The sequence below is a fragment of the Meles meles genome, chromosome 10 (assembly GCF_922984935.1).
Source record: "Meles meles chromosome 10, mMelMel3.1 paternal haplotype, whole genome shotgun sequence".
Lineage (NCBI taxonomy): Eukaryota > Metazoa > Chordata > Mammalia > Carnivora > Mustelidae > Meles > Meles meles.
Genome location: NC_060075.1, coordinates 5,309,749 through 5,320,098, shown reverse-complemented (window position 1 = coordinate 5,320,098; position 10,350 = coordinate 5,309,749). Strand labels below are relative to the sequence as shown.

Here is a 10,350-nt window from a genome sequence, read left to right as displayed (position 1 = left end):
TTTTTTTAATTAACTGAAGAGGAAACTAATTATTCACTCAAGAGGCCACTGATTGACATCGACCCAAAGCAACTTTGGTATTATTTTTCCAGGGGAACTGGTCTCATTTGGCCAAATCTATTAACAGAATTTGAACCAATGTCTTGAACAATGTCTTCTTCCCTACTGGAGAGGTGAGCTGTTCTAGGATAGGGATTACAGATGCTTTCATTGTGTCCCTGCTGTAGACTACCACAGGTCTCAGGACATGGTGACTTCAGCTACTTTAATTGGGAGGTAGGTACCAAAAGATGAAACACATCTTCCCCCACACCGAAATATTCACATCTTGCCATTGCTTCCACATTCTTTTGTCTTGTACGTAGTGTTATGGCCTTGAATCAAACAAAACACTGGCTTGCGACAGAGGTAGTCAGCACTACCAAATAACATGGACCTCCTTGGGTATTAGCCAAAGGAAGGTCTCCGTCTAGCATTTATTACCAGATTCTCCCTTCTCCCCAACTGCACATCCCCAGCCCTGGGCCCACAATAATCCCTCACACCCTAAGACAATGTGCAATTAATTTCTAGAGGGAACCTCTCAAATCACAGACCTGCTTGTGAGATGCCTAAGATAACTGCCCACTTCCATGGGAAAAGCTTACTACGTGGTTATTGGGGAAAATGCTATTTGGACCCTGAGATGAGCCGAGATCCAAACGATGGTCTGGCGGATGCTTTGAATGGTGCAGAACTAGCGTGGAAGGGAATGGATTCTTCTGAAGGGTTCTTAGGACAAAGAAGAGCGTAAGTTGGCAAGCCAGACCAATAGCATATGGAGGAATTTCAGGGTAAGAGCAGCGTGTGGGGAAAGTTTGTAGGCCTTTGTCAATGGAACAAAGAACAGAAGACAGTTTTTAGATGAATGAGCCCAACTGGGCTGGTGGGAGGGAGCCAGACAGGACTGTGACTAAGGTTACTTCATTAATTTTTTAATTCCCTTTTCCCTTTCTCCCTCTGTTTCCTTTTTTCCTCCAGGAATATTCACATTTTGGTATTGCTTAATCATTCTTTTGTCTTAGGAGTCACAATTATTCGAGGATTTATTTAGTGAATGTCGACCAGCACCTGTCACATGTTAGGTACATCGTCGTGGAGTACAGAGATGGACTAGTCTGGGATTGTCTCCTCTAAGTGCTTACAGTCCCCCAAAATGCTTGGGATAGTATGCAATAATTGGCAAATTTTATACTCAAATGTTTTTGCCTTTTTTTTTTTTTAAATTTGCATTCCCTATTTCTGTTTCTCTGCCCTTTGTTCCGTTGTGTTTTTTAGGGCTCCTCCCCACCCCCCGCCCTTTATGTTATCCCTCAGAAGACACAGGCCCAGAGAGAAGATGGTTTTTCTGGCTCTCAGGTTGGAGTTTTAACCTATCATAAGAAAGGTAAGGTATCTTTCCCTTTTCCTTCTCAAAATGAGAGTAAAACTCAGGGCTGCTGTGTTTCTCCTTGTAATTATTTAATTAGGATCAACGAGGATAAAATCTGCCCACTAATTTGAGTAAAACATGCACTGTTCCAGCCTCCTAATTTCTTTTTACCCGTAGGGAAGGTTCCGGACTTTCTGGTCACTCCCCTGGGATCGATCTCCCTTGTCACAGATGCGCCTTACTCTCCCCCACACACTCCTTCCCCTCTGCAGTTTTCGTCTTCCTCCTCCGAACCACCTCTGTTCAGCTCCTACCAGCCACCTGCCTGGTGTCATGACTTTGTTCTGCGCCTTTCGTTTTGCTGCATTATCCTTTTCCCCTCACGAACTGGTCCTGACAACTTTGCCCCAACTCTTGGTTCTTCGGGACACCAGCCTGTAGTAACTCAGTACACTTCTTATCTTGTATCTTCCCCTAATTTCTCACATGATTATTCTGTCTCCCTTAAGCAACCCCTGGGTAGCCCCATGACGTCTATGTCCTTTATACGTACAGAAAAATAAGTTTTCTGTTCTCTCATTCCTGGTCCTCTGGGAAGGACCCAACTCACCCCCCTCCAACCCCTCTCTCTCCCACCCCAACCCCTGCCTCTTACACACTTCAAAGCAGATGTCTGGCCCCAGGCTAAACAGAGTCAGCCTCCTCAATGGGGAAAGGTCAAATCTGCTCAGACATGTCAAGACATTTCACAAGCATTTGGCTGACCTCATGCACTAATATCTAAATATTGAGTAATACAGAGTAAAAAAATAAAAGACAGCTAAACAACCCTTTGGGTCATCTTTGAGTCCCTGAGGTGTTCTGAAAGCTTTTTTTCATGTTGATTTAAAAAAAAAAAAAAGGCCAAAAATGAGATCTAGCCTAGATTTTGCCCAAGACGAGGCTTTTCCTATTTCCTCAGCTGAGGAATGAGGATTCTAAGACTCTCTGGAAGGTCTCTTTGAACTCTGGAAGTCCTGGATTCCACCTGCCACACTGAGGGGCTCCTGGCTGCCGGGGATGCCCCGTGTGTGACGTCACAAGGGCTTTGTGACATGCCCAGGGCTGCTGCTTGTGTAACACCAGGCAGGCAGGACAGCCCAGCACAATCCGGTATTTGCTCAGAATCCAGGCACCATAAAGTCAGCCATTCAGAAAAAAATCTCGTCTTTCAGATCATTCAACCCAGACTCCTGCCTCATTTCACCCGTGACTCAGCTCAGACAACTGATCATCTACAGAGCAGCCACTATCCTAATGGTAGGTTGGGGAGCTCAGTGTGCTGAAAAGCAGGAACAACACGGCGCGGGGGGGCTCCTTCCATCTGGATTCACTGGAGGCCACGCTTCAAATCACTAATCCTTGAATGGAACACTGGCTCTGGGGATTAGGATTAAGAAGATCTGAGTTTTAAAGAGGAGGTTGTAACTGTCAGGCTGGATTATGCCACTCTAGAGGTAGGCCAGGAATTTATATTGACTTCGGTTCTCGAAAATCTTATTTATAGAAAATTTAGTTGTGACATCATCTAAAGCAGAGCCTGTTTTCTTGACTCTGAAAAGACACTTTAAAACAAACACAACAACTAACTCCAGATTCAGTTTAGGGTTTTGGGTGAGCCTATGTGCATTTCGTGGGGGGGGGGGGATTGGGGGAGGGGATGGGAGGAGAGATGAGGGCATATTCCAGAGAACCAGGGGGAGTTCTGCTTTAACAAAGTGTGGTGTTAAGAAAAATTTACATTCCTAAAATTTTTTTTAAAAATGGGTGAGGATAATTTTCCTAATGTTCACATGTAGAGAATTTCCTCCAAATTTTCTTAATATAGTAGACTCCTCCTAGAGAATATGGATGTACTTCCTTCTCCAGCACTAACCCGATCATGAACCCCCATGCACATGTTGTGTACTCAATTCGGGTGCCTCCCCTTGCTTACTTTCTAATTGCTTTTGGTGTTTGGTGGAAGTTCAAAGTCCCAGCAGGTGACATTTATTGGAAGTAGCAGCTGTGCTAGAAGTTAACCAGCTTCATTCTCCTCCCCCTGGTTTCGATCCATGTATCTGCCTCAGTTAGAGGCTACCGTCTCCTCTTACACATTTGACAGTTTTTCTTCGCATAACCGAAGATTTCGTTTTTATTTTTTTAAAGACTGTAATTATGTCTTTGAGAGAGAGAGCGCGCACCAGCAGGGGGAGCAGCAGGGAAGAGAGGCAGGCTCCCCGCCGAGCAAGGACCGATGCAGGACCCTGGGATCACCACCTGAGCTGAAAGCAGGCACTTTACTGACTGAGCCACCAAGGTGCCCCAGAGATTTCATGTTTACAGCATAATTCGCCCAGTCAAGGAGACTGCACTGTGCCCTAGAGGTGTTTGTCGGGGTGGTAAAGCCCGTATCTTGGAAGGCTCCCGTACGAGCAAACGCGGGATCCAGATTTACACCCCTCCCCTGATTTAGGATGCTCAGGACCAGCCCGTGCCCGGCCCCTGATTCCACTGGGTCGTGATGCCTGCGGGGGTTCTGCAGCTCTAGGGGACACGCCTTTCCCCACAGCCAGGCTGTGCTGTAACTCGACCCTAGTTAGCGACCTGGAGACCGGGAGAGGACTGGTGGGGAAGGGCGGTGGGGACGGAGGGCGCGCGCTGCCTGCAGTGTCCTCCAGCGAAGCGGCAGGGCTGGCCCTCCGCGCGGTGAGTGCGCCATTGCTGCCGGCCCGCGGGGTGGGTCCCCGTGGCTCCCCCGTCCCGGGTCCCAGCGCCCCCCTCCCGCCCCCCGCAGATGAGCCAGGACCGCCAAGTCACCTGCCCCGGAGTACAGCGGCTCTGGCCACCGCGGCCTGCACGCGGTTCCCACGCAGGGGAGGAGAGTCTCTTCTGTGTCGCTGAGGAGGCCGGGCTGACCCTCAGCGTCACCCTCGGCCTGCCGCTGCCTCCCTCAGACGCACCTGCGCAACCGGCTGGATCCCTCGGGTTTGCGCTGGCCGCTCGGGCCCTCCACGTGCCGCAACCACGACGCTCTCCGCACCCGCACGCCGCCTGCGGGGTCACGACACGCCCTCCCCGGCAGTGGGGTCGCAAGGGCCGGGCGGGCGATGCGGCCCCCACGGCCGTCGCGCAGGACCGCCCCACTGCCCCCTGCGGCAGCTCCGGCTCCGGGAAACAGCCCGCGCGGGAGATGCGCTCGCAGGCCCTGTCCCGGCGTGGTCCGGGGCCAACACCTGCGGGCGAAGCGGCCCGGCTCAAGCGGCGCGTCAACCTCAGGAACAAAACCGCAGTTATTTGCCAGCAAAAACCGGGTTGAGGCAGAGCAGAGAACTGCGACCCACGACGAGCAAGCGACGGCGTAACCCACGCAAGTCCGCAGAACGGACACACGCGCCGGCGTCGCGGGAGAACAGGAGGACGAAGTCGACGGAGTCACCCGGAATTCCGAGTATAGTGGCTTTTCATTGGCCCAGCTGTGATTGTCCCTTGTTGGCTGAGCTGTAATTAGTCCCTCATTGGCTGAGCTGTGACTGTCCCTCATTGGCTGGCCTATAGTCACGATCCCTCATTGGCTGAGCTGTAACCGCAGTCCTTCATTGGCCGAACTGTGACTGTCTCTCATTGGCTGGCCTGTAGTCACGATCCCTCATTGGCTGAGCTGTAACCGCAGTCCTTCACAGGCCGAACTGTGATTGTCCCTCATTGGCTGGCCTGTAGTCACGATCTCTCATTGGCTGGGCCGATTCTGGGGGAGGAGGAAACTTTCCTTTTGCTGGGATCACAAAATACAATCCCGTGCAAGGTGCCGCCTTTCCCGTTGGCTCTGCAGTGGGCAAGGAGCGCTGGCCCTGCGCGCTCCCGCTGCGCCCTTCGGACGCCCTTCTTTTAGTTTCACAAGGGAAGGAGCCTAGACCGTGATGTGCTCGCAGGAAGGAGCTCTGTCAGCCCGATGGCAGCTCCGGGCTGGATGGGTCTTCAGCGTCATCCCAAGTTGCAACACGGCAGTTGGGCCCTTCAGTCGGTCTTGAAACACGAGTTCCTCCGGGAGGGGGACCTGGCGCTAGGCAGGCTGCCCCACCCGAGGTAAGGATGGGGAAGGGACTCGGTCGAGAGCCGGTACTCCAGGCAGCAGGCGAAGGGGCGCCCCGGCCCCACGGGTGATGTGGTGGCCCACGCGGCACGCTAAGACCTTCCACGTGGTGTGCTCGGGTCTCTGGGCGGCCAGGTGCAGCCTTGGTGCTTTGATGCGGGGCAGTTCCCGAGCCTGCCGGGTTCCGTGGGGCAGGGATGGTGTCTTCTGTGGACAAGAGCCGTAGGGGCCGGAGCGCCTGTGCGAGCTTGTTCCAGTGCCTGAAGTCAGAACTGCGGAGGCCGCAGTCTATCCTCCAGTCAGAGAACTGGGATGGAAATGGGAGACAATACAAAAGGGTCAGATGCAGGAAGACACTTGGAAGAATCAGGGCGTGAGGAGGACCCGCGCCAGAGGGCCCTGGAAAGCGGGTGACACCGGACAGCTCAGGAGGCTCATATCCTTGAGTCCTTCTAACCCCGGGCCAGGCTGTCACCTGATTTAAAGGGTCAGGGTGGGGGAGAAGTGGCCGCTCTGTGCACGTGTTTACAAGCACAGATGCCGTTTGATAGGTACCGTGTTAACCTCCATTTTTAAATTTTTTTGTTAAGGTAATGCATACATTAAAAAATAAAGCCTAAAATAAAAACAAAAATATTAGAGTCAACAGGCCCTTGCCCGCCTTCCACCCTAATCCTCAGTACAATTCCCCAAAAGCAATGACTTTCAACTCTTTTAATATATTTCGGATGACAATCGCCTTCATATTTTAAATAATATTCCTAAGCTTCTACTTATTTCACACATCAACTTCATTTTTCTATTTTTTAGAATCGCATTTTCCTTATGAATCTGTAGCCAGTGTATCACACCTTCATCACTCTACAAGTATCACTCCTTCATTTTTACCGTCAGAGAGGTCATCTACTGCATTTCCCTGCCCCACATCATCATCAAATCTGGTATTTTTTTGACCCATCTCCTTTCTGGGGACGAGTGGATTGCCAGAGCTCACTACAGCATCCTTTCCAATGTGGGCAACCGCCCTCCACGCCCCACCCCCCCAGCACAACAGCCCTCGGGGCCATCTCTGCCTCCCTCCTGGGTTGATCCCCCACCCTGGGCCATCTCTTCTTTGTCTACTCTTCGTTTTGTTGGCATCTGCGATCCACACGAGTCTCCCAAAAAAGAATACGTGGAGTGTCATTCTTTCTGAGTCCTTTACAGATCTGAAAATATCTTTACTCCTCTCTCAAGGTCAATTAAAATTTGACTAGTTAAGGAATTCTAAGTGAAATACCATTTAACTTAGAATTGTGAAGCCACTTCCCTATTATCTTTTAAGAACCCAGTGTTGGGGCACCTGGGTGGCTCAGTCGGTTAAGCTTCAGACTCTTGGTTTCGGCTCAGGTCGTGATCTCAGGGTTGTGAGGTCGAGACCTGCCTTGGACACGGCACTCAGCACGGAGTCTGAGACTTTCTCTCTCTCCTGCTTGTGTGTGCTCTCTCTCAAAGAAATAAAGCTTTAAAAGAAAAAAAAACCCTTCAGTGTTGCTGTTGAGAAGTTTGATATCCTTTTGAAACTCCTCCTGTATGTCAACTGTTTTTCTGCACTTGGAGGCTTTTAGGATATTTTTACATTCATTGCACTGGGCATTTTGTGAGCACTTTAAGTTACAGGGAAAATATATTATTTATTTAATAATTTCCTGTCCTCCATTTTTCTCTGATCATCTTTTGGAACTCGTACATTTTTACTAGTTAGGTGTTATACCTCCAAGAATGAAATATCACATCTCTCCATTTTTTCTTACATTTCCCCTATGTCATTTTGTTATGCCTTCCAGCATATTCCTTTCACACTATTTTCTAACTTACATATATTTTTAAAATTTTCCCAGTCATGTTTTAGGTTTCAGCAAACTTTTTGTTATTGCTGTTCTGTAATGTTTTCTTTTTCATAGACTGTTTCCCTGGTTTTATGAGCGTGGTATCTTCTTGAGAGTGAGCAACCAAAATCAGTGTTTTGATTTTTTTAAAGCTCTCATTAATTTGTTCCCCTTTTCTGGTTCTGTGTGTATTTTCTGTCTTACTGGAGGGTTTCTTCAAAGGCCTAGGTCAATCCTTGGAATTTGTATCAGTCCGCTGGGGCTGTTATAACAAAACGCCACACACAAAGGGGTGGGGGGGGTAAGGAGGTGGGGAGAGGTAGGGGTGGGGAAGGGGCGAGGCTTAAACCACAGACCTTTATTTCCCTCCATTCTGGAGGCTGGAAGTTCCCCATCAAGGTGGCTCCTCTGAGTTCTCTCTCCTTAGCTTGCAGATGACTTTCCTCTGGGCATGCACCCCAAGTGTCTCCTTCTCTTCTTCAAGGACACCTGTGCCATTTCAAGTCAGGCCCAGGGAGGGGTGAAGACAGCTGACTGCTGTGCGTACAAATGTGTGGCCTTTCCCGGAGTCTCCCGGCCCTGCACCTGTCGCACCCCGCACCTCTAGTCCCCTCCCTGGCCGCCCTGGGGTTCCACCTCAGTCCTCTCCCTGCGCCGGTGGGATCCAGGCTTCCTCCCACTTCCCTGTCGTTACCTCGCATGCAGCGGCTTCTGTCCGGTCTTTCAAACCCATGTTGAAATCTCCCGTGTGTGGACCTTCCCTCTAACACCTTTTCCCAGGAGAGTTTTTAGATTGGAAGATTGGTTTTTATTCACAGTTGAGTCAAGAGGGGGAGGGCACAGATGTATATTTCCAGTCTGTCATCTCTAAAAGAGGCCGCTCAAGATTTTTCTTTTTTGATGAATTGGGAAATATTTCCAACAAAAGGGAAAATAGAAGAATACCATGAACGCTCCGTGGACATGTCATCAAGCGTCATCAAACCTTATCATTTTGCCGCATTTAAGAGATTAAAAAGCCCATGGGGCGCCTGGGTGGCTCAGTGGATTAAGCCGCTGCCTTCGGCTCAGGTCATGATCTCAGGGTCCTGGGATCGAGCCCCGCATTGGGCTCTCTGCTCCGCCGGGAGCCTGCTTCCTCCTCTCTCTCTGCCTGCCTCTCTGCCTACTTGTAATCTCTCTCTCTGTCAAATAAATAAATAAAATCTTTAAAAAAAAAAAAAAAGCCCAAGCGTTAAGAAATAGTAGGAGCTCTTCCCTCTCCGCCGCAGTGCTCTCCCCCATGGGAGTAATCCCATCCTAAACTTGGGGGACCACTTGCGCATGGGTTGTCCCCAACATTTGCTGCCTCTAGGTGTATCCGTAAGCAGTTGCGCAGGTTTCCGTGTTTCCCATATGCATCTTGGTAGCATCACACCCTGCTTGGTTTTTTGTGCAACATTATGGTGTCTCCAGTATTGACACATGTGGCCCCAGTGGATCTGTTTGCTGTGTTCTGGGATCTGTTCACTTTGTTATTCTCCTACTGAGGAAAACTTGAGTTGCTTGTAGTTTCTACTACAAACATTACTGCAGTAAACATTATTTTTTCTAAAGATTTTATTTATTTATTGGTAAGAGACAGTGCACCAGCAGGGGGAGAGGCAGAGGGAGAATCAGGCTTCCCACTGTGCGGGGAGCCAGACAGGGGGCTGGATCCCAGGACCCTGGGATCATGACCTGAGCCCAAGGCAGACGCTTAAAGGATTGAGCCATCCAGGCGTCCTGTGTAGTAAACCTTTTTTTTTTTTTTTAAGATTTTATTTATTTATTTGACAGAGATCACAAGGAGGCAGAGAGGCAGGCAGAGAGAGAGGAAGAAGCAGGCTCCCTGCTAAGCAGAGAGCCCGATGCGGGGCTCAATTCCAGGACCCTGGGATCATGACCTGAGCCGAAGGCAGAGGCTTTAACCCACTGAGCCACCTAGGTGCCCCTGTAGTAAACATTCTTGAAAGGATCTCTTGATATGTGTGAGAGCCTCTTCAAGGCGTGTTCCTAGGGATAAAAATGCGTCAGCATACTATTTGTGTAAATTCCCCAGAACCAGGTAACTGTCAAAATGGTGGTACCATTTCACAGTCCCATCAGTGCTGGACCAGTTATCATTGTCCACTTTCCTTCCAGCATGTGAACTGTGTGGGGGTTTTTTGTTTTTTGTTGTTTTTTTTTTAGTTTATATCAGATCAGATTTTTTTTTTTAAAGATTTTTTTTTTCTATTTATTTGTCAGAGAGAGAGAGAGACAGAGAGAGAAAGATCACAAGTAGGCAGAGGGAGAAGCAGGCTCCCTGCCGAGCAAGGAGCCCGATATGGGACTCGATCCCAGGACACTGGGATCATGACCTGAGCCGAAGGCAGCCGCTTAACCAACTGAGCCACCCAGGCGTCCCCAGATCAGATTTTTAAAAGAGATTTAAAACTCCAAGATGGATTGAGCATGAACAAGGGATGAGTAAACCTGCTTTCACTGTATTTCCTTTGGCTGAAGGCTCAGGAATGTGTGCCAATTATTTTAAATAAGTACATGTTTTGTAAGCATGTTATACATTTTGATCTTAAGCAATCTTCTGAATATCAGTTTTAAGAGTTTTTGCTAATAGAAAACAAGATATACTTTATCTCATCCAAGTATATGGATAAATGCATATTAAAATGATCTTGGTCTTAAAACACTGAAAATTGAATTTAAGCCAAGTTGATGATCTGGAAATCACTGAGATCTCTAATATAGTCTCTCTTAGATTTTTCTGATGTAGGAAATTTAAAACTGGACCTTCAGAAATACTAGGTTTACAATGAGAGGCGTCACAATTCAATGTTTATTCTACGGATCCTTGATATTTGGGATCTGGACAGCTCTGTTGTATGTATATATTCACCATAATCATGGAAGCAACTTGGAGAAGAAAAACCAGGGGCCTG

General features: G+C 48.8%; 1 protein-coding gene across 1 annotated transcript in view; it reads left to right on the top strand.

Annotated features, from left to right (window-relative positions):
- The first annotated feature begins 5,381 nt into the window (after window positions 1-5,381).
- The window catches only part of LOC123952134 (inactive polypeptide N-acetylgalactosaminyltransferase-like protein 5), a 65,964-nt gene continuing 60,995 nt past the window's right edge, over window positions 5,382-10,350 (top strand). Inside the window, 1 exon segment of the mRNA XM_046021369.1 lies at window positions 5,382-5,515. Coding sequence (XP_045877325.1) covers window positions 5,382-5,515 — 134 coding nt within the window.